This window comes from Lithobates pipiens, unplaced genomic scaffold (assembly GCF_037356315.1).
Source record: "Lithobates pipiens isolate NorthernLeopardFrog02 unplaced genomic scaffold, aLitPip1_a1.2 Scaffold_28, whole genome shotgun sequence".
Classification (NCBI taxonomy): domain Eukaryota; kingdom Metazoa; phylum Chordata; class Amphibia; order Anura; family Ranidae; genus Lithobates; species Lithobates pipiens.
Genome location: NW_027507789.1, coordinates 157,178,674 through 157,202,615, shown reverse-complemented (window position 1 = coordinate 157,202,615; position 23,942 = coordinate 157,178,674). Strand labels below are relative to the sequence as shown.

Here is a 23,942-nt window from a genome sequence, read left to right as displayed (position 1 = left end):
CAAAGACCAAATAATATATACTAATGTGGGTTATTTTTACCAAAGATATGTAGCAGTATAAATTTTGGCCAAAATTTATGAAGAAAAATTACTAATTAGCAAAAATTTATGACAGAAACGAAGAAAAAGGCATTTTTTTCACAAAATTTACGTTTTATTTTATTTATAGCACAAAAAATAAAAAACCCACTAGTGATTAAATACCACTAAAAGAAAGCTCTATTTGTGTGGAAAAAAGGACGCAAGTTTCATATGGATACAGTGTAGGATGACTCAGTAATTGTCATTCAAACTGTGAGAGCGCTGAAAGCTGAAAATTGGTCTGGTCAGGAAGGGGGTGTATCTGCACTGTCTTGAGGTGGTTAAATAAAATTATATATATATTTTTAACTACTGACTGGTCTATCTGAATCAATATCCCTAGGGGTATCTGCCGTGCTTTGTGCACCAGGATTTCTTTTTTGTTGTTACGTTTTGGGATTTGATAGACCAGCCCTGACCTACCATCATCCTGCACACATTTTCTTTTTTTGTTAATCCTGAAACTAGATTCAGGTGTCATACCAAGTTGATTTGGATGACAACAATCATACTGGCTAGTGCTGGCTCACATATAGTGTGATGACCCTGGTATTAGTTCCTGAGATAAAGTCCATCATACATGGGGATGGGGTGGAAATAGTGGAGACAATTTGCAGTTGGGGTAGGAAATGGGCCGTTCTGGTTCACAGCATGTAAGCCTCAAGTGACATCCTATTTCAATACACAGGGGAACACTTGTATTTCACCACCTTCGCCGTCTCCACTGCCTCATCCACCTAGGGTTTTCAAGACTTGTATCCAGGTAGCAATTGCTGTCCTATTGCAGTTAGAACCAGGGTTCTGTTTGGATGGGGCACAGTATCTCCGCATGCAGTGGAATTAAGGATCATAAGGTCATTCCTACATTGCCAAGCAAAGCCGCATCTGTTGCACACTAAGGCTGTCCTCTCATCATCGACGCATTTGTGGCGCTGCACCGATTTCCAAAAGTAGTTTCTGTACTACCTTTGGTGATTTCTGGTGTGATTTCCATTGACATTTGTACAGAAACCCACACAGATGTCTCCCAAATCTCCCCCAAAGTCTGACTGACATGCAAAAAAGAAACCGTGCGAGTTCAGCTGAACGTGCACAATTTCATTGCTGCAGTCAGTGTGAACCTAGGCTAAATCTGAGTTCTAACATTTAACCACTTAAAAACCAGCCCATAGCCGAATGACGGCTACAGGACGGTTGTTTAACTCTGAGAGGCCGTCATATGACATCCTGCCAGAATTCCGCTCTCGCGCGCCCCCTGGGGCATGCACTCGAGAACATCCGGCTCATCGCGGCCGTTTACCACGTGATTGCTCCATCAAATGACGGAGTGATCACTTGTAAACAAACCGGCGTCATGTTATGACGCCGGTTCCTCCCTCCCCCTCTCTGTACCGATCGGTACAACGGAGGGGGAAGAGATCGGTGTCAGCAGCGCTGTGGGCTGCATCTGCAGTGCCCACATCGCTGCTCACCAAAATTTAACCCCTCAGTTCCCTGCCAATACTCTGCAATACCAGCCAATACTCTGCAATGCCAGCCAATACTCTGCAATACCAGCCAATACTCTGCAATACCAGCTAATACTCTGCAATACCCGCCAATACTCTGCAATACCCGCCAATACTCTGCAATACCAGCTAATGCTCTGCAATACCCGCCAATACTCTGCAATACCCGCCAATACTCTGCAATACCGCCAATACTCTGCAATACCGCCAATACTCTGCAATACCAGCCAATACCAGCTAATACTCTGCAATACCTGCCAATACTCTGCAATACCCGCCAATACTCTGCAGTACCCGCCAATACTCTGCAATACCCTGCCAATACTCTGCCATAAATTGCCATACCCGGAGATACCCAGCCATACCCGGAGATACCCTGCCATACTCGGTGATACCCTGCAATACCCAGCCATAGACATCCCCCCTCCTGCCGCCCTCCGGTGCTTCTACCGACTCACCAATACGATCAAAGCCAGAATCTTTTTTTTTTTTTTCTGGCTTCCCAGCTTAGAGGTGAGATGTGGGGTCTTATTGACCCCATATCTCACTGTAAAGAGGACCTGTCATGCCATATTCCTATTACCAGGGATGTTTACATTCCTTGTAATAGGAATAAAAGTGATCAAAAAATTTATTTTTGGGGAAAAAAATGTCAATATAAAATAAATAAAGTAAAATGAACAATACATTTTTTTTTTTTTAAAGCGACCCTGTCCCCATGTGCTTGCATGCAGAAGTGAACGCATACGTAAGTCCCGCCCACATATGAAAACGGTGTTCAAACCACACATGTGAGGTATCGCTGCGAACGTTAGAGCGAGAGCACTAATTCTAGCCCTAGACCTCCTCTGTAGCTCAAAACATGTAACCAGTAAAAAAGTGTAAAGCGTCGCCTATGGGGATTTTTAAGTAACGACGTTTGGCGCCATTCCACGAGCATGTGCAATTTTGAAGAGTGACATGTTAGATATCTATTTACTCAGCATAACTTCATCTTTCACATTATGCAAAAATTGGGCTAACTTTACTGTTTTGTTTTTTTTAAGCACAAAATTGTTTTTTTTCCAAAAAAAAGCATTCGAAAATTGCTGCGCAAATACCGTGCAAAATAAAAAGTTGCAATGACCACCATTGTATTTTCCAGGGTGTTTGCTAAAAAAAACATATATAATGTTTTGGGGTTCTATGTAATTTTCTAGCAAATAAATGATGATTTTTACATGTAGGAGAGAAATGTCAGAATTGGCCTGGGTGCTCCAGAATGCCTGATGGCGCTCCCTGCATGTTGGGCCTCTGTATGTGGCCACACTGTGTAAAAGTCTCACACATGTGGTATTGCCATACTCGGGAGTAATAGCAGAATGTGTTTTGGGGTGTAATTTGTGGTATGCATATGCTGTGTGTGGGAAATAAACTGATAATATGACAGTTTTGTGAAAAAAAAAAAAGTAAAAAAATCTTGATTTTGCAAAGAATTGTGGGAAAAAATTACAACTTCAAAAAATGCATCATGCCTCTTACTAAATACCTTGGAATGTCTTCTTTCCAAAAAGGGGTCATTTGGGGGCTATTTGTACTTTTCTGGCATGTTAGGGTCTCAAGAAATGAGATAGGCCATCAGTACTTCAGGTGTGATAAATTTTCAGATATTGGCACCATAGCTTGTTGACTCTATAACTTTCACAAAGACCAAATAATATCCACCAATTTGTACTTATTTTTACCAAAGATATGTAGTAGTATAAATTTTGGCCAAAATGTATGAAGAAAAATTACTAATCTGCTAAATTTTATAACAGAAATGAAGAAAAATTCATTTTTTTACAGAATTTTCGGTCTTTTTTCTTTTATAGCACAAAAAATAAAAAAACGAGTGGTGATTAAATACCACCAAAAGAAAGCTCTATTTGTGTGAAAAAAAGGACAAAAAATTCATATAGGTCCAGTGTTGCATGACTGAGTAATTGTCATTCAAAATGTGAGAGCACCGAAAGCCGAAAATTGGTCTGGTTATTAAGGGTGTTTAAGTGCCCAGTGGTCAAGTGGTTAAATAAACTGCCAACTAGATGGCGCTTTTCCCTTTCTACACACACACAAACACATTGGTGGGGGAAATCGCATGTTATTCAGACAGGAATCGCAACACATTCCTGTTCAAATCTCATGCAACATTTTTGCAGTGCAATTTGCACCCATTTATTTTGTATTGCTGCACACCGCACTGCAAAGAATTGGTACTCTGTATTTGTGGGTAGAGTTGGATGAATGGTTCGGCTCGAGCATGAGTTTGGGCAGAACATTGGCTGTTTGCTGAACACCCGCATTATCGGGGCACTCGACCATTTGTTCGCCCCCTGAATGACCACAATGCAGTGCGCCACTGCACAGTGCATTGAAAGCCCTGATTGGCTGAAGCAATGAAAGCTTTGCCCAATCAAGGCACAGAGCACTGTCAGAGCCATGATTGGAGAAAGTAATAATGACTTTATCCAATCATGGCTCTAAGCCCTGCCCAAACTATAAAAATATTCTCCCAATAGCGGCCATTTGCAGTGTGCTATTGGCGTGGAGAGAGATAGAACAGGGCTCTGTTCAGTGCTAGGGAGTTAGTGTGCTATTGTGCTTCTATTGTCAGTGTAGAACATCAGTTTAGTGTGAATCTACTGATAGTTCAGTGTGAGTGTTGTGTGACCTCTTGGCTGTTTCTTTGATTAATGCTTTCCTTGCCCGGCCTGTCAGTTTAGGTGGATGGCCATGTCTTGGTAGGTTTGCAGTTGTGCCATACTCTTTCCATTTTCGGATGATGGATTGAACAATGCTCCATGAGATGTTCAAAGCCTGTGATTTTTTTAAAACCTAACCCTACTTTAAACTTCTCCACAACTTTATCCCTGACCTGTCTGTTGTGTTATTTTGCCTTCATGATACTGCTTGTTCACCAATATTCTCTAACAAACCTCTGAGGGCTTCACAGTACAGCTGTATTTATACTGAGATTAAATGACACACAGGTGGATTTTAGTTACTAATTAGGTGACTTCTGAAGGAAATTGGTTCCACTAGATTTTAGCTAGCGGTACCAGAGTAAAGAGGGCTGAATACAAATGCATGCCACACTTTTCAGATATTTGGAAAAAAAAATTGAAACCCATTTATCATTTTCCTTACACTTCACAATTATGTGCCACTTAGGCTCCATGCACACTGAAGCTGATAAACTGCAGTTTATTGGCGTTTTTTGTAAAAGCCCATAAACTCCACTCTATGTTAGCCTATGTGTCCATGCACACATGGACGTTTTTCAGCTTTAATGAGCAGTGGAGTTTATGGGCTTTTTTCTGAACGCCAGAAATTCGCGTTCAAAGTGCCGTTTTTCAGCGGCAAAAAACGACAAACGCTCATTAACGCTCGTTCATTAGTGTTCGGCATTCTATTTTTCAATGCATTGTGGGATTTTTGGAGTGTCCTCTGTGTATTTTTATAAAAAACGCCCATTAACGCTAACGCTGTAAAACGCTCATTAACGCTGGTATAAAACGCTGTTAAAAGCAGGTTTTTCAACCAGCGTTTTCTGCCAGAAATCTGGCATCCAGAAATAGCTTTTTTGAGCTTCAGTGTGCATGGAGCCTTAGGCTCCATGCACACTGGAGCTCATAAACTGCAGTTTATTGGAGTTTGGGCATTTTTTTTTAAAAGCCCATAAACTCCACTCTATGTTAGCCTATGTGTCCATGCACACATGGACGGTTTTTAGCTTTAATGAGCAGTGGAGTTTATGGGCTTTTTTCTGAACGCCAGAAATGCACGTTCAAAGTGTTGTTTTTCACCGCCAAAAAACGACAAATGCCGATAAACGCTCATAAACATGCGTTAGTGTTCGGCATTTATTTTTTCAATGCATTGTGGGAGTTTGGAATGCAATGTGGGATTTTTGGAGTGTCCTCTGTGTATTTTTATTGAAAACCCCCATAAACGCTAGTACAAAACGCTGTTAAAAGCACGTTTTTCAACCAGCGTTTTCTGACAGCAAAAGCTTTTTTGAGCTTCAGTGTGCATGGAGCCATAGTGTTGGTTCCTCACATAAAATCCCCAATAAAATACATTTGCATTTTCGGTTGCAACATCACAAAATTTGGAAAATTTCAAAGGGTATGAATACTTTTTCAAGGCACTGTAAGTGACTGAGCCTGTCCCTGCCACCGCTTCATAGTAAGGGTAGACAAGGCGGCAAGTGGTTAATCATGCCTTTTTTCAGTGTATTTTTTTTTTTAGCATGTTTATAGACTGGTTTGTATATAGGGTTGCTACCTCATTCCTTTAAAACTGATCACATATTAAGGCGATAATTAAACTCACTTGGTGCCTTATCTGCATTAAATTAGCCTCAGAACCTGTGTAATTCATATGTGTTCAGGTTTAAAGGGATGAAGTGGCAACCGTATTTGTATACACAAAACTCATGTTCATGTGTTTTACAGGAATTGTCCATGTGTTCCCATTGAAGCCTATTGGGCCAAATAGCAGCAGGACCCTTGGTTGTCGGGGTCTGCGGGCTTATCGGAATCCGGGAGCCCCCTTTAATAAGGGGCCCCCCACCCTATGTGAATGAGTATTGGGGTACCATATACCCCTACCCCTTCACCTGGTGAAAAAAAGTGTAAAGAAAAAACACAACACGTTTTCAAAATAATTTATTGCACAGCTCCGGTGGTCTTCCGTCTTGGGGGGGGTCTTCTCGCTGGACTCCTCAGTATCTTCTGCTAGCTCTTTTACTAGCGGAGGAGCCCGGCTTTCTTCCTCATCACCGCCGTTCGGGGGTCTTCTTCCGACTTCGGGGGTCTTGTCCCCCTCTTCGGGTCTTCTTGCCGGGCCTCCACTTTCTTCTTTGAGCTCTTTTACTAGCGGTGGCCTGGTCTTTTCACCGCTGCCTCTTCTTCCGACTTCGGGGGTCTTGTTTCCCTCTTTGGTTCTTCTTGCCGGGCCTCCGCTTTCTTACTCCAGCTCTTTTACTCCAAGGTGGCCCGGTCTTCTGTCGCTGCCTTCTCTAACCTCCCCCCCGCCATGCTCCTGTGGTCTCCGCTGCTTACCAGAGCCGCCGGTAGTAGCGGAGATAATCGGGTCCTCTCTCCTGTTTGGCTGGCTGCCGAGTGAGGGAAAGATGGCCCACACAGCCTTGACTGGCAGAAGCGACATCAAGCGTCACTTCCGCCCAATGCTCTTAAAGGAGCTTTTTTATTACTTTAATTGCATTTTAGTGTAAATATGAGATCTGAGGTCTTTTTGACCCCAGATCTTATATTTAAGAGGTCCTGTCATGTTTTTTTTCTATTACAAGGGATGTTTACATTCCTTGTAATAGGAATAAAAGTGACCCAAACTTTTTTTTCTTAAAAAAGGACAGGGTCAAAAAAAATAAATAAGGAAAAAGAAATAAAAAATGTAAAGCACCCCATCCCGCTGAGCTCGCACGCAGAAGCGCCCGCATATGAAAATGCTGTTCAAACCACACATGTGAGGTACCGCCGCAATTGTTAGAGTGAGAGCAATAATTCTAGCCCTAGAGCTCCTCTGTAACTCAAAACTGGTAACCTGTACAAATTTGTAAGCGTCACCTATAGAGATTTTTAAGGGTCAAAGTTTGTCGCCATTCCGCGAGTGGGTGCAGTTTTGAAGTGTGACTTGTTGGGTATCAATTTACTCGGCATAACATTATCTTTCACAACATAAAAAAAACTAATTGGGATAACTTTACTGTTGCCCTATTTTTTAATTCAAAAAAGTGTACTTGTAAGATCGAAGTTTTGTTTGGAAGTTCTAAATAATTTTAAAGCAAAAAAAAAAATATTTTAACTGTAAACACCCAGTCTGAAAAATAGGCCCAGTCCTTAAAGTGGAGTTCCATCCAGAAATGGAACTTCTGCTGATCCAGTTCCTCCCCCCCTCTGGTGTCACATTTGGCACCTTTCAGGGCATTAGACATATGCCTGTCTAATACAGATATTTGCTCCCACTTCAGGCAAAAGAGCGCCGCAGACCCACGGCGAACTAAGTGATGTACTGCCCCTCCCCACCCCCTTGTCTTCTGGGAGACACAGGTCCCAGAAGACAGCAAGGACCATTCAGAATGGGCAGTGTGCCTCATGCATGTGCAGTAGGGAACCAGGCAGTAGGGAATCTTACTGAAGGTGCCGGCGCCTCCAACTGGGAAGGGTCGGCTTCGGGTGAGACATCGTGGGAGCCCTGGACAGGTGAGTGTCCTTATTTTAAAAGTCAGCAGCTGCAGTATTTGTAGCTGCTGACTTAATTTTTTTGCAGGTGGAACTTATTTACAAAGTTTTGAAACTGAAAGAATAAAAAAAACGTTTGTTTTTCAAAAATTTCGGTCTTTTTTTATTTGGTTAGCAAAAAATAAAACCGTAGAGGTGATCAAATACCACCAAAGGGAAAGCTCTATTTGTGGGAAAAAAAATGCTAAAAATTTAATTTGAGTACAGTGTAGCATGACCGCGCAATTTTCATTCAAAGTGCGACAGCGCTGAAAGCTCAAAATTGGTTTGGGCAGGAAGGTGTTTAAGTGCCTGGTATTGAAGTGGTTAAAGAGGAGTTCCCCCCAAAAAAATTAAAAGTCAGCAGCTACAAATACTGCAGCTGCTGACTCTAATAATCGGACACTTACTGTACTGTCCTAAGGTCCAGCGATGCCCCGCTTTCCCCCCCTCCTCTCGGCGGCTCCGGCATTGCAACTGTGGGCACCTCGGCTTCACAGCCGAGCACCCACTGCGCATGCGCGAGCGGCGCCGTGATTGGCCACGAAGTCATCTGGGACCTGTCACTTGTCCCAGATGACTGATAGGAGGGGGCAGAGCTGACCCTTCCTGCGCCGAAGGGAAGTGACGTCAGGAGCCCTGGCACCGAGGGACCCCCTAGCAACAGGCATTAAGAGATGAGTTAAAAAAATGTTTTACAAATATTTGTTGGTTTGTTTTTTTTGGAATTTTAAGCATTTTTTTGGTGTGTGGAACACCACTTTAAGTGGTCAAAACCAAACACATCTTAATTACCCAGGTTCTGTGGTTGACTAACGGTCTTGTGTTTTTTCACCTTAAGGCATCCCATGCATTAAAGGTAAAAAAAAACACCTGGCAGTCAGTGCCCCCACCCCCGTTTTACTTACCTGAGCCCCTTCATCTCCTCGGTGGGGACACACTGTCCCTCTCTCCACGGGGCCCCTACTCTTGATTGGATAGATTGATAGCAGAGCAGCCATTGGCTCCCGCTGCTGTCAATCAAATAAAATGACGCAGGGGGCAGCGCCGAGTCCAGCATTTGTGTCTATGGACGCAAATGCTGGACTCGGGAGTGTGCCCAAAAGGTAACCCCCAGGGAGAGTGCTTCTCCTAGGGGGTAATCAGATGTGGGGAGGAGCTGCCGAGGGACACCAGAAGAGGATGTTCGGGTCCACTCTGTGCAAAACAAGCTGCACAGTGGAGGCAAGTATGATATGTTTGTTATTAAAAAAAAAAAATGAAAGTTTACAACCCCTTTAATCCTGAAACTAGATTCAGGTGATGAAAAACGATCCTTTACAATCACCTTAAGGTGGTAATTAAACTTATTTGGTGCCTTAGGCCCCTTTCACACATGTGGACCGTATGTCCATATTTCATCCATCTGTTTGTGGATGAAATATGGACATACATGCATTTCTATGGGATAGTGGGTATCCCGATATCGTCCGTCTTTGCTATGGACCGATTCTGCAGATGGAGGAAAATCCTATTTTTCTATCCGTCTGCAGAGCGGATCGGATGAACACGGACAGACAGTCTGTGTTCATCCGATTTCCCCCCATAGAGGAGAGCAGAGATCTGACAGAGCCCTGTCATCCACCAGCACAGCAGGGGATCAACGGAGCGATCCCCGCTGAGCAAGTGGATGTTCACGGGGCGGATCATTACGGATCCGTCCCGTGTGAAAGGGGCATTACCTGTATTAAATTAGCCTCAGAACTTGTTTAATTCATGTGTTCGGGTTTAAAGGGATGAGGTGGCAACCAGGGACAGACTGACAACTCATGGGGCCCCCGGGCAATAGGAGATTATGGGGCCACCCAGTATACACACAATATACACACACAGAATACACATACACACACTGAAAAAGGTACTGGAGAGGTGGGACAGCTATAATCTTGGGATTTTTAAAAAGCACAGATTTTTACATACTGTCCCTGGTTTTATTGAGGCTGGCAACCCTGATGGGGCACCTTAGTGGCATGGGGCCCCGGGCAGTGCCCGAATGGTCAGTCCGCCCCTGTTGGCAACCCTATCTATGGGGCGAAAAAAATCGTGCACCAAAGTAGCACCTGAACCTTTTCCAAAAACGCAGTGACATGAACAGGTACCGCTGAAAATAACATGATTTCTATTGTGCCGTTCTGTGAGACGGAAGTGGCATCGAGTGTGACCCCCGGCCTTCATAATCTGCAAACAGCCAGCGTTTTGTGGGAAAGAACGCAATTTTGCACACATTACAAGTGGGAACGATGCCTGAGCGCCACTGTGCACCCAAACCATCCTCTGCGAAGGCTTCACTTTCTCCTCACATCTCCTTCTCTAATCCTCTGTGCTACCTCTATACCGGGACTAACAGCTTTGTGGGGAATGAGAACGCTGCACCAACCCCAAAGTTCCTCATCCGACTGAGAACTCCCCGGCTACATCTTAACCTCACAGAGCCCGCCACCCTCCATCACCTCACAGAGCCCGCCACCCTCCCTCCGGTGTTTCCTGGGTGCCCGAGGTCACATGACCTCTCCCCGCCCCTCAGTCGGCTCTCTGTACTGTGTGTGAATACGGCGTGTCTCCGGAGAAGATGAGCTCGGACCTTCCGCGGGACGTTGTCATGCTTCTGACAGGTGACTGAGGACTAGCCTCTCCCTGACCGTACATCACTCCTCCTCCTAGTCAAAGGCTTCTCATTCTATGTCCTAGTATAGTCAGTACACCATTATAATGCTTGCATGTGCTATGAGTGCGCTGACCAATGAGAAGCTCTTCTTTTTTTACTTGGACACCTTAACCACTTGACCTCCAGAAGATTTACCCCCCACCTTCCCCCTTTTATGACCAGATCATTTTTTTGTGATACAGCGCTGTTATTTTAACCACTTCAATACTGGGCACTTTTGCACCTTCCTGCCCAGGCCAATTTTCAACTTCCAGTGCTGTCGCAATTTGAATCACAATTACGCGGTCATACTACACTGTACTCAAATGACATTTTTATCATTTTGTTCCCACAAATAGAGCTTTCTTTTGGTGGTATTTAATCACCGCTGGGGTTTTTATTTTTTGCTAAACAAATTAAAAAAAAAGACAGAAAATTTTGAAAAAAATATTTTTCTTTGTTTTCATTATAACATTTTGTAAATAAGTAAGTTTTCTCTTTCACTGATGGGCACTGATAAAGCGGCACCGATGAGGTGGCACTAACGATGGGCACTCATAGGTGGCACTGGTGGGTAAGGATGAGCTCAGGCGTGTTTGCATACTCCACGTGCAGAGCCCGCCAGGAAGTCGGCGCAGCGCTGCGCTAATCACAGACAGTGTATCCTGATGTGCGGCTGCAGAGATGGGGACAATGTCTCACTGCCTGTGATTAGCGCAGCGCAGTGCCGACATCCTGGCGGGCTCTGCACGTAGCGCATGCAAACACGCCGCAGCTCATCCTTACTGGTGAGCACTGATAGGCAACACTGATGGTCATTGATGGGCACTTATGGCTGGCACTGGATTTCAGTGATAGATATCACTGGCAGGCATTTTTCAATGGCACTGATTGGCACTTCCCTGGTGATCTAGGGTGGCATACCTGGTGGTCCAGTGTGGTGGCCATCCCTGAGGGGGGGTTGCACTGATAATGAATTAGCACAGACCCCCCCCCCCCCGTCAGGAGAACAGCCAATCGGCTCTCCTTTACTCGCCTCTGTCAGACGCGAGCGAGGAAAAGCTGATCAATGGCTCTTCTGTTTACATCGTGATCAGCCGTGATTGGACACGGCTGGTCACATGGTAAAGAGTCCCCATCAGGGACTCTTTACCTAGATCAGAGTTGCGTTGTGTCAGATTGACACACTGCAACAACGATCGCAGTGATGCGGGCTGCCGGGGGCGTGCAGCGGTTTGATATCCTTGCGACGTCTTCTGACGCCTGGTCAGGATATCGCAACCACTTTGCCGATATCATATTGCTATATGGCGGGCGGCAAGTGTTTTTGAACTGAAAAATTGCGTAGTCTTGCAACACTGTACTCAAATTACATGATGTCATGTTTTTCTGACAAATAGAGCTTTTTTTTGGTGGTATTTGATCACCTCTGCTTTTTTTTTTTTGCACAATGAATAAAATGATCAACAATTAAAAAAAAAAATACTTTCTGCTATAAAACCTATCCAGTAAAATAAAAATGTAAAAATCAAATTTCTTCATCCATTTAGGTCAATATGTATTTTGCTATATATTTGTAGTAAAAAAAAACCACAGTAAGTGTATATTGATTGGTTTGTGCAAAAGTTATAATGTCTACAAACTTTGGGACATGTTTATGGATTTATTTTTATTTTTTACTAATGGTGGCGATCTAGTAAAGCGGGACTGTGATACTGCAGTGGACATTCGGACGCTAACTGACACTTTTGACACTTAGTGAACCAGTGACACTAATACAGTGATCAGTGCTAAAAATATGCACTGTCACTGTACTAATGACACGGGGCTGGGAAGGGGTTAACATCAGGGTCGATCAAAGGGTTAAATGTGTGCCTAGCCAGTGTTTTGGTGTACTGTTTGAGGTCCTTTTACTAGGGGAAGTAATGGATTTTATTCCCTGCTTTGCGGGGAAAGAAAATCTATTAGTTCCCCAATGACAGGACAGGGTTCAGTAAAACTGCTATAGGACGGACCTGAACTGGTTAAGTTGTATGTTGGCAAAAGATAAAACGTGCCTGATCTACCTGTTTCCCTACTGTTTGTATAGAGCAGCGTTTCTCACCCAGGGTGCAGCGAGCATGGGACTTAGTTTACCCTGATTTAGCTTACCATATTGTGGACAGGCTGACCCCCTGCACCATAACACCAAATGATGTTTTAGGGCTACGACACTCATCATCATTCGTTCCTATGGTGCTGGCTGTGGTAATGCATGATGCTGGACCATGGCAGGTGGTATGCAGGTCTGCCTCCAGAATTCAGGAGAGGACAGCAGTCCATCTTCTCCAGATCTACTTCACCTCCCATCCTCTGCCACACAGCTGGACCTAAAAAGTAGTGACTGTGTGATTTGGGGGCACTGTGACTTGGGGGGGGGGGGTTCTGATGTGATGAGAGGACCCTAGAATAGGGGGCCCTCATGTATAGGGAAATCCATGACGAGATGGGAAGACCGATATAAGGAGGGCTTCTAATGCTAATTTCATCAAGGCAGTTGTGTGCACTGCTGTCCCAGGCTCAGGTTTCCTATTGATACTTAACACTTACAATTTTTACATATTAGACTGGGAATGTGGACTACAGCGGGGATGATACTGTAGCACCTGTTGGGTTCTTTTCCCCGTTCCTGGCAATTCTGAAGCTTTCTGAGTGCCCAATCCCCCCCCCCCCCCCCCCTCGGCAGCCACTTCAGGCATGTAGAGGTGAGCAGGGCTAGTGCAAGGATTTTTGACACCCTTAGCTCCACTCCTGATTTCACCCCCATTTCCCTGCCCATGTAAACCCCACCTTTTTAATGAAGCAGCCTCACCAGCACCCATCAAATGCAGCCTCACCAGCACCCATCAAATGCAGCCTCACCAGCACCTATCAAATGCAGCCTCACCAGCACTCTTAAATGCAGCCTACCAGCCCCCATCAATGAATGTTTGCTTGCTTCCATTCATTCGGGAGTCGGGACACAGACCCGGTTCTCCTCTGCAGCTGCGCCTCTGCCACTATTTGCAAACACTCTGGTGGCTGTCTGATGATGCGGAGACTTAGTTGCTTGCTGCAGAGAGAAGAGAGTAGAAACACCAGTAGCCGGGCACCCTAGGCGGTTGCCTAGTTTACCTAGTGATAGCATTGGCCCTGGAGGTGAGACATTGACCCAATTATCAATCCTGCCTAGGCTTTGCTTATGTGTTCCTACACTTGTATTCATCTGACTAAATATAAATGCATGTGCAATATATCATGTATCAAATGAATTATCATTAATTATTTATTTATTTGTGTATTTATGATGAAGTTTTTTGTTTTGTTTTTATGTATAGGTTTTTGATATGGCTTCTGATGTTTTTTCATTAGTGCAACTATTTGTGTATATATGTGTATGTACAGTATCTGCCAAAAGTGAGTACACCCCTCACAGTTTTGTAAATATTTTATCCTATCTTTTCATGTGACAACACTGAAGAAATGACACTTTGCTACAATGTAAAGTAGTGAGTGTACAGCTTGTATAACAGTGTAAATTTGCGGTCCTCTCAAAATAACTCAACACACAGCTATTAATGTTTAAATTGCTAGCAACAAAAGTGAGTACACCTCTAAGTTGAAACATCAAAATTGGGCCCAAAGTGTCAATATTTTGTGTGGCCACCTTTATTTTCCAGCACTGCCTTGACCCTCTTGGGCATGGAGATCACCAGAGCTTCACAGGTTGCCACTGGAGTCCTCTTCCACTCCTCCATGACCACATCACAGAGCTGGTGGATGTTAGAGACCTTGCACTCCTCCACCTTCCATTTGAGGATGCCCCACAGATGCTCAATAGGGTTTAGGTCTGGAGACATGCTTGGCCAGTCCATCACCTTTACCCTCAGCTTCTTCAGCAAGGCAGTGGTCATCTTGGAAGTGTGTTTGGGGAATACTGCCCTGCGGCCCAGTCTCCGAAGGGAAGAGATCATGCTCTGCTTCAGTATGTCACAGTACATGTTGGCATTCATGGTTCCCTCAATTAACTGTATCTCCCCAGTGCCGGCAGCACTCATGCAGCCCCAGACCATGACACTCCCACCACCATGCTTGACTGTAGGCAAGACACACTTGTCTTTGTACTCCCCACCTGGTTGCCGCCACACACGCTTGACACCATCTGAACCAAATAAGTTTATCTTGGTCTCATCAGACCACAGGACATGGTTCCAGTAATCTATGTCCTTGTCTTCAGCAAACAGTTTTTGGGCTTTTCTTGTGCATTATCTTTAGAAGAGGCTTCCTTCTGGGATGACAGCCATGGAGACCAATTTGATGCAGTGTGCGGCTTATGGTCTGAGCACTGACAGGCTGACTCCCCCACCCCTTCAACCTCTGCAGCAATGCTGGAAGCACTCATATGTATATTTCCCAAAGACAACCTCTGGATATGACGGTGAGCATGTGCACTCAACTTCTTTGGTCGACCATGGTGAGGCCTGTTCTGAGTGGAACCTGTCCAGTTAAACCGCTGTATGGTCTTGGTCACGATGCTGCAGCTCAGTTTCAGGGTCTTGGCAATCTTCACATAACACCAGGGATGGAAAATGGCTAATTGGGCCCAATTTGGACATTTTCACTTAGGGGTGTACTCACTTTTGTTGCCAGCGGTTTAGACATTAATGGCTGTGTGTTGAATTATTTTGAGGGGACAGCAAATTTACACTGTTATACAAGCTGTACACTCACTACTTTACATTGTAGACAAGTGTCATTTCTTCAGGCTCCATTCACACAGGGGCAACACGACTTGTAGGCGACTTGAGTGAGGCAACTTGTACACGACTTGAGTTAAGATCACAGCGCGACTTGGGACGACTTCAACACGACTTGTGATGACTTCAACCTGACTTGGGACGACTTACAAGTCGCCCCAGGCCAGGCGACTTTTGCCGTGGCCAAGCAGAGAATGAGCTCAAGGGGGAACTCCACGCCAAATTTCTGCAAAAAAATTTGGCGTGGGTTCCCCCTCCGAGAGCATACCAGGCCCTTAGGTCTGGTATGGATTCCAAGGGGAACCCCCTACGCCGAAAAAACGGCGTGGGGGTCCCCCCCAGATCCACACCAGACCCTTATCCGAGCACGCTACCCGGCCGGCCAGGAAAGGGGGTGGGGACGAGCGGGCGGCCCCCCCCCTCCTGAGCCGTACCAGGCCGCGTGCCCTCAACATGGGGGGGTGCCTTGGGGGAGGGGGGGCGTGCGCCCCCCCACCCCAAAGCACCTTGTCCCCATGTTGATGAGGACAAGGGCCTCTTCCCGACAACCCTGGCCGTTGGTTGTCGGGGTCTGCGGGCGGGGGGCTTATCAGAATCCGCGAGCCCCCTTTAATAAGGGGGCCCCCGGATACCGGCCCCCCACCCTATGTGAATGAGTATGGGGTACAATGTACCCCTACCCATTCACCTGTGAAATAAAGTACAAAAAAAAACACAACACAGGGTTAAAATATTTTATTGCACAGCTCCGGGGGTCTTCCGTCTTCGGGGGTCTTCTCGCCGGACTCCTCCGCTATCTTCTTGTAGCTCTTTTGCTAGCGGAGGAGTCCGGCTTTCTTCCTCGCCGCCGGCCTCTTCTCCCGACTTCGGGGGTCTTGTCCCCCTCTTCGGTTCTTCTGCCGGGCCACCGCGCCTTCTTATAGCTCTTTTACAGGCGGTGGCCCGGTCTTCTGTCGCCGCCGTCGCCGCCGCCGCCTTCCGTTCTTCTCCTTCTTCTTCTCCTGGAGATGTTGACTCGACGAGCTCTCCGGCCGCAATGCCAGGGACGCGCTGAGCTGCCACTTATATAGGGACAATGGGGCGGTGTCACATGGGTTGATGTCACATGGGTTGGTCACATGGGTTGATGTCACATGGTAAGGGGGCGGGGTCACCATGTGACATCAACCCATGTGACCAACCCATGTGACATCAACCCATGTGACACCGCCCCATTGTCCCTATATAAGTGGCAGCGGAGCGCGTCCCTGGCATTCCGGCCGGAGAGCTCGTCGAGTCAACATCTCCAGGAGAAGAAGAAGGAGAAGAACGGAAGGCGGCGGCGGCGGCGACAGAAGACCGGGCCACCGCCTGTAAAAGAGCTATAAGAAGGCGCGGTGGCCCGGCAGAAGAACCGAAGAGGGGGACAAGACCCCCGAAGTCGGAAGAAGAGGCCGGCGGCGAGGAAGAAAGCCGGACTCCTCCGCTAGCAAAAGAGCTACAAGAAGATAGCGGAGGAGTCCGGCGAGAAGACCCCCGAAGACGGAAGACCCCCGGAGCTGTGCAATAAAATATTTTAACCCTGTGTTGTGTTTTTTTTTGTACTTTATTTCACAGGTGAATGGGTAGGGGTACATTGTACCCCATACTCATTCACATAGGGTGGGGGGCCGGTATCCGGGGGCCCCCTTATTAAAGGGGGCTCGCGGATTCCGATAAGCCCCCCGCCCGCAGACCCCGACAACCAACGGCCAGGGTTGTCGGGAAGAGGCCCTTGTCCTCATCAACATGGGGACAAGGTGCTTTGGGGTGGGGGGGCGCACGCCCCCCCTCCCCCAAGGCACCCCCCCATGTTGAGGGCACGCGGCCTGGTACGGCTCAGGAGGGGGGGGGCCGCCCGCTCGTCCCCACCCCCCTTCCTGGCCGGCCGGGTAGCGTGCTCGGATAAGGGTCTGGTGTGGATCTGGGGGGGACCCCCACGCCGTTTTTTCGGCGTAGGGGGTTCCCCTTGGAATCCATACCAGACCTAAGGGCCTGGTATGCTCTCAGAGGGGGAACCCACGCCAAATTTTTTGCAGAAATTTGGCGTGGAGTTCCCTCTTGAGAGCTGATAATTCTGTCAGAGTCGCCTCCGTATAGACGGAGATCCGACTTGGAGGCGATCTCCATTGAAATCAATGGGTACCGGTCGCCTACAAGTCGGATAGAAGTAGTACAGGAACCTTTTCTGAAGTCGGAGCGACTTCAGTAGTGTGCATTAAGACGGCTCTCATTCACTTACATTGCTTTTTAAATGTTGTCCGACCTGAGGCGACTAGGGGCGACCTGAAGTCGGATCAGGAGTTGCCCCTGTGTGAATGGACTCTCAGTGTTGTCACATGAAAAGATAGAATAAAATATTTACAAAAATGTGAGGGGTGTTATTCACTTTTGTGAGACACTGTATATGTATGTGCGTGTGTGTATATATATATATATATATATATATATATATATATATATATATATATATATATATATATATATATATATATATATATATATATAATCACACACACACACACGTATATATGCGTTAATATAATTTTTTGTTTCCTTTTCTCACCCCCTTGGGGGCGTGGCTCTTTTTGACGCACAATTTTCAAAAAGGGCTTGCCTGTGGTGTACGAGACTAGCCTAGCAACGAGGAAGGGGGTGCGCCCCTAGAACGCGTTAGCTGTACCCAGCGTTCTGTACCCCGTGTTCTGTGCATGTCCATGCATTGTTTTTATGGCCTTTTGTCGGTTGCATTTTGTGAGTACCCACGTTTTTATATATAATATTTTTATTATTAAATCATCTTTGGTAATGCACTAGGTGTGCGCACCTTCCATTTCTGTTTTTCTTGCATTGAGATTTTGCATAAGGTGCCGCAAATGAAAAAATGGTTGAGCAACACTGGTATAGCGTATAAACATTCCATGAAATAGGTCAGTAGGGTTTTACTTGTGGTTCCATTCTTCTCTATGAAACATGCAGGTTGCTGAAAACTGCACCAAAGACATGAGCTCACCTCCCTTCCATCTTAATACAGTAGTCCACCTGTCTAGTGTGCTGTGTCGTACTGTCTTCTGTGGTTATAATGAGCCTTCTCCTTCAGTTGCAGAGCATGATTAATACGATCACCATAAATAGCTTTAAATCAGATTAGTATAAAAGATGGCTTCCAGCATGGAACCTGCGTGATTGATCACACTCCAGGCTTACACCATGAATATGCTTTGCATGCTACACTGTTGCACTAACACTTAGCATAGTTTCCAGTGCTTCTAATTTGTCAGTTAGTCCTGAAAATGCTAATCGTTTAATCCTAGATAAATAGAGGGCAAGGGGAAGCACATTTATTAGTTATTCAATGGCATTTAAATGCTTATTTAGTAGTGAGCAAGCTTGACTGTTTTGTGTTTTACTTCCAGATGCAGAGACTTTTCTGTCTGAAATTCTTCAGTATGAGAATGTGAGCAACAGAGCAAGAGAACTTGGAGAGGAAATACTGAGTGGTTTTAGACTGGTTCGAAATAGGTAGGTTTTTTTTTTTTTTGTAACAGCTGTGTACTTCGGCTGTTTGTTACTTTACAAAGGGCTTATACTCACATACGGTATATGTTATGCTTGCTCTTAAACTGAGGAATTTTCTTGCATTGTGCTGGACTTACTGTTCTTTTACCACCCCCCACATGTGCAGGGCCTGCAAATTTATTTAGTAGTCACACCAGCATTTTATTTCCTTTGAAGATTGTATTGTCTATTGTACAAAGCTGGTAAAAAAAAAAAAAAGAGAAATGCAGTTAAGTACAACTACAGATTGTTCCATTACCAGCATCTGGGAAAATTTGTGTGTGTGTGTGTGTGTGTGTATATGATATATATATATATATATATATATATATATATATATATATATATATATATATATATATATATATATATATATATATATATATATATATATATGGGCTGTTACTGATTAAAATTTTCATGTTCGATTAATCAATTTTTTAAAATCGATTAATCAACTAATTTCGATTAAATATAATGCACATACAGATTCAACTACTTTTAGTTGATCTCCCTGCATTGCAACTCTGCATTAGTCAGTGGTAAATGTGGTATACACTATATACAATCGCCCGACGCTAGTTAGTTTCCACAATCCATGACTTAACTTCACAGTTCACACAAATACATTTTACATTCAAACTGTAGCACTGACGTAAGTAATTTTTTTTCCACAGTAGCGTGACAATCCCTCCACATCCGGTCTAACTAATCACTCTCACCTTATGGCATGGACCCCTGCAAGTGGGTATCAAAAGGGTTAACACGGATCATAAACTTCTTTCCACGTCTCCTTAGATCTCAGCAAAGATGCCAGGTTATGGGTAGAAAGAAAAGATCTCAGGCCCCTTTCACACTGGGGTGGTTTTCAGGCGCTACAGTGCTAAAAATAGCGCCTGTGTAGCACCTGAAAAAAACGGCCCCAAAAAGTCCTGCTAGCCGCATCTTTGGAGCGGTGTATTCACCACTCTGAAACCACTCCTACCCATTGAAATAAAAAACGACGGTAAAGCGCAGCTAAAAATAGCGGCGCTTTACCGCCGATGCCTACACCGCCCCAGTGTGAAAGGGGCCTTAGTGCTCACCTCTTAAATATAAGATTTAATTTTTGTGTTCAAACACAAACTACTCAAATAAAGATGATAAAAACACAGCATGTAAAGCCGACAATCATGTTAGTTCAGTAGGGCAGCAGTGGGTGACGTCATAGCTCCTCCCCCGTTTGGGTTACATTCAGCGTCACCAGACTCCTCCCCCCCTTCCATTCGTTAGCAGATGGAGGCACTTGGGGAAAGGGGGGAGGAGTCGAGTGACGTCAATGTCCGTGACGTACTGTGAGTACCTATCAAAAGAATTTTGATCGATCAAAAAAAGTATTGATTAATCGAGAAATGAATCTTTAATTTCCACAGCCCTAAAATATATATATATATATATATATATATATATATATATATATATATATATATATATATATATATATATATATATATATATATATATATATATATATATATATATATATTACACACACACACACACCATGTTGTCAATGCTTTTGACAACATGGTGAATATCCATGTATTATATACTGTATTTGCCGGCGTATAAGACGACTTTTACACCCGAATTCCGCCGCCAAAAACCGGGGGTCGTCTTATACGCCGGGTGAAGAGGAAGAGTACCTGGTAAAGCCCTCAGTAAGCTGGATAACAGGCCGCTGGACAATCGTGATTGTACGGTGCTCCGTACTGGGTGGAGAGGCCGCCGGATGATCCTGTGTGCATACAGTGTGCTCCTCAGCCAATCTTGGCGGGCGATGCGCTGTTGATGAATGCAGAAGCTGTTAAGCCCGCTCGGATTGGACTAACAGCCTCTGCCAATCCGAGCAGGATAGACGAGTCAGAGTGGCGCAGGCTGATGATGTCACAGCCTCTGCCAATCCGAGCAGGCTTTGCATCCATCAACAGAGTAGTAAAATGCATTGCCTGCCGTGATTGGCTCAGTGGTGCACACTGTATTCTGTAACCGGACGAAATATACAAACAAAATACCGGTATACTGTACAGTAATTTGTTAACCAGTGAGGAAGTGACAACAAGTTTGCAGTAACAAACCATCATACTGTACCTACCATACTAACAAAGCATACTGTACCATCATATACGGTATACTGTACCCACTAACAAAGCATCATATACTGTATACTGTACCTGTTTCTGATGGTTCATTAAAATTACTGTGTTTAAATCAAATCTGATGTTAAGTCTGATGTTTTTTTTTTTTTTAATGGTGTTGCCTCAGAAGGGGGTAGTCTTATACAGCGAGTATAGCCCAAAACCTACGTTTTCACTGGAAAAATAGGGGGTCGTCTTATACGCCCAGTCGTCTTATACGCCGGCAAATACGGTATATATATATATATATATATATATATATGGATATACACCATGTGGTTAAAAGCATTGGGACACCTGTCCAGCGCATTTGTGAGGTCAGGCACTGATGTTGGACGCAAAGACCTGGCTCGCAGTCTACCTTCTAATTCATCCCAAAGGTATTCTGTCAGGTTGAGGTGAGGCCAGTCAAGTTCCTCTATCCCAAACTTACTCATCCATGTCTTTAAGTACCTTGCTTTGTGCACTGGTCCAAATACTTTGGTGGAGGGGGGATTATGATGTGGGGTTGTTTTTCAAGGGTTGGGCTTGGCCCCTTAGTTGCAGTGAAGGGGACTGTTCACCACTTGCCGACTGCCGCACGCCAATGTACGTTCCTACTTTGGGAACAGATATTGTTGTTATGGCAGCAGCTAGCTGCCATAACCCTGGTATACCCGTGTTCAGCCGGCGGTCGGCTACAAGATAAAAGTTGTCTCTGTGGCGGATTCACAGCGAGATCATTTTTATTGGTGGTGAGAGAGGGGCACCCCGCCGCTTACAGGAGCTGGAGCTGGAGACTAGTAAGGGGCCCCCACCCATCTCCATGACACTGCAGGGCGGAAGCAATGTCAAAACGTCACTTCTGCCCATAGCTCTTAAAGGGCCAATTTATTTTGCTTGTTTTTTTAAATGACAATTTTTTTTTTTATTATTGAATTTTAGTGTATATATGAGATCTGAGGACTTTTTGACCCCAGATCTCATATTTAAGAGGTCCTGTCACACTTCTTTTCTATTACAAGGGATGTTTGCATTCCTTGTAATAGGAATAAAAGTGTTAATTTTTTTATTTTTTTAGAACAGTGTAAAAATAAAAAGTAAAAGGTAAAATAAAAAAAAATGAAAATAAATTTAAACGAGCCCCATCCCACCGAGCTCGCGTGCAGAAGCAAACGCATACGTGAGTAGCGCACACATATGAAAACAGTGTTCAAACCACACATGTGAGGTATCGCAGCGATCGGTAGAGCGAGAGCAGTAATTCTAGCCCTAGACCCCAAAACATGCAACCGGTAGAATTTTTCAAATGATGCCTATGGAGATTTATTAGGGTAAAAATTTGTTGCCATTCCACGAGCGGGCGCAATTCTGAAGCATGACATGTTGGGTATCAATTTACTCGGCGTAACATTATCTTTCACAATGTAAAAAAATTGGGCTAACTTTACTGTTGTCTTATTTTTTTTAGTTAAAAAAAGTTTATTTTTATTTTTATTTTTTTTAAAAGTGCGCTTGTAAGACCTCTGCGCAAATACAGTGTGACAGAAAGTATTGCAATGACCATCATTTTATTCTCTAGGATGTTAGAAAAAAAATTATAATGTTTGGGGGTTCTAAGTAATTTTGTAGCAAAAAAAAAACAGTTTTTAACTTGTAAACACCACATCTAAAAAAGAGGACCGGTCTTAAAGTGGTTAAGGCGTCAGCATACCAAGACATTTTGGACAATTTCTTGCTCCCAATTTTTTTGCTATAAAATTACTTAGAACCCCCAAACGTTATATATTTTTTAAAGCAGAGGCCCTAGAGAAGATATTGCAAAACCCCACCAATTTATTATGTCACGAGATATTTGCAAAGCGTTTTTTTTTTTTTTTTTAATGCAATTTTTTGTAAAATCCAAAAGATGAGTAAAGAGATCCTGAACATGTCATGCTTTAAAAATGTGCACCACCCCGTGCAACGGCAGCAAATTAAGTAAATTTTACCTTCCGTAGGAGACGCTATAAAAGTCCTTTACAGGTTACAATTTTAGATTTACAGAGGAGGGCTAGTGCTAGAATTACTGCTCATGGCCTGATGTTCACAATGATACCTCACATTTTTTTTATTAATAATTTATGTATTTATTGTTATTTTTACATTGTTTTACACTTACATTTTTTTTTTTTGTTCAGTTTTATTGCTGTCACAAGGAAAGATCCCTGTGACAGCAATAGACATGTGGCAGGCAATCCCTCCTCTGCCGTTTAAAAGCATTCAAAACACCATGAGCTTTGTTTTTGAATGCTTTAGATTTTTTTTTTAAATGGCGCTGTCAACATCCTGATATAACTTTAAGTTATGTCAGGTCATCGCTTCCAGGTTACTATAGCCGAGAGCCGATCTGGTGGGAAGGGAGAGTCCAAGAAAGCTGCAGGAAAAGGGGGGGGGGGGGGCATACCGTCCTGCTGCATGTAAAAGCAATCCAGTAGCTAATTAGCTGCTAGGATTGCTTTTACAAGAGACCTGGCTCTAAAAAAACTGTACCAGGATGACCACTAGAAGTCCAGTGATATGAAATATTCTTTTAACAGATGCCTTTCTGTGCAAGTCGACAGAGTTGACTGAGCGCGGCACCGTCAACGGCGAATATGCCGCACGTGGCGGCTCCCGTGCGCATGCGCAGGAGTGACGTCATCGCGGCTTCGCCGAATGACAGTGGCGGAGCAGTGAGACCCACCGAGGAGATGGATGCGCCGGACTACAGGGGACAGCGGTGACATCGCTGGCTCCTATGTCATGTAAGTGACACATAATGGGCTACGATGCGATGCATAGTAGTCCATTATGCTTTACCTTTGCAGGGAATGAAACTGGAAGTAAACTCATCAGGGTTTACTTCCTCTTTAACA

General features: G+C 44.5%; 1 protein-coding gene across 1 annotated transcript in view; it reads left to right on the top strand.

Annotated features, from left to right (window-relative positions):
* The first annotated feature begins 10,319 nt into the window (after window positions 1-10,319).
* The window catches only part of SKAP1 (src kinase associated phosphoprotein 1), a 647,014-nt gene continuing 633,391 nt past the window's right edge, over window positions 10,320-23,942 (top strand). The window contains exons 1-2 of the mRNA XM_077459761.1: window positions 10,320-10,506; window positions 18,748-18,853. Of these exons, the coding sequence (XP_077315887.1) occupies window positions 10,464-10,506; window positions 18,748-18,853 (149 nt within the window). The 5' untranslated portion in view covers window positions 10,320-10,463. The remainder of the gene's footprint in view (window positions 10,507-18,747; window positions 18,854-23,942) is intronic.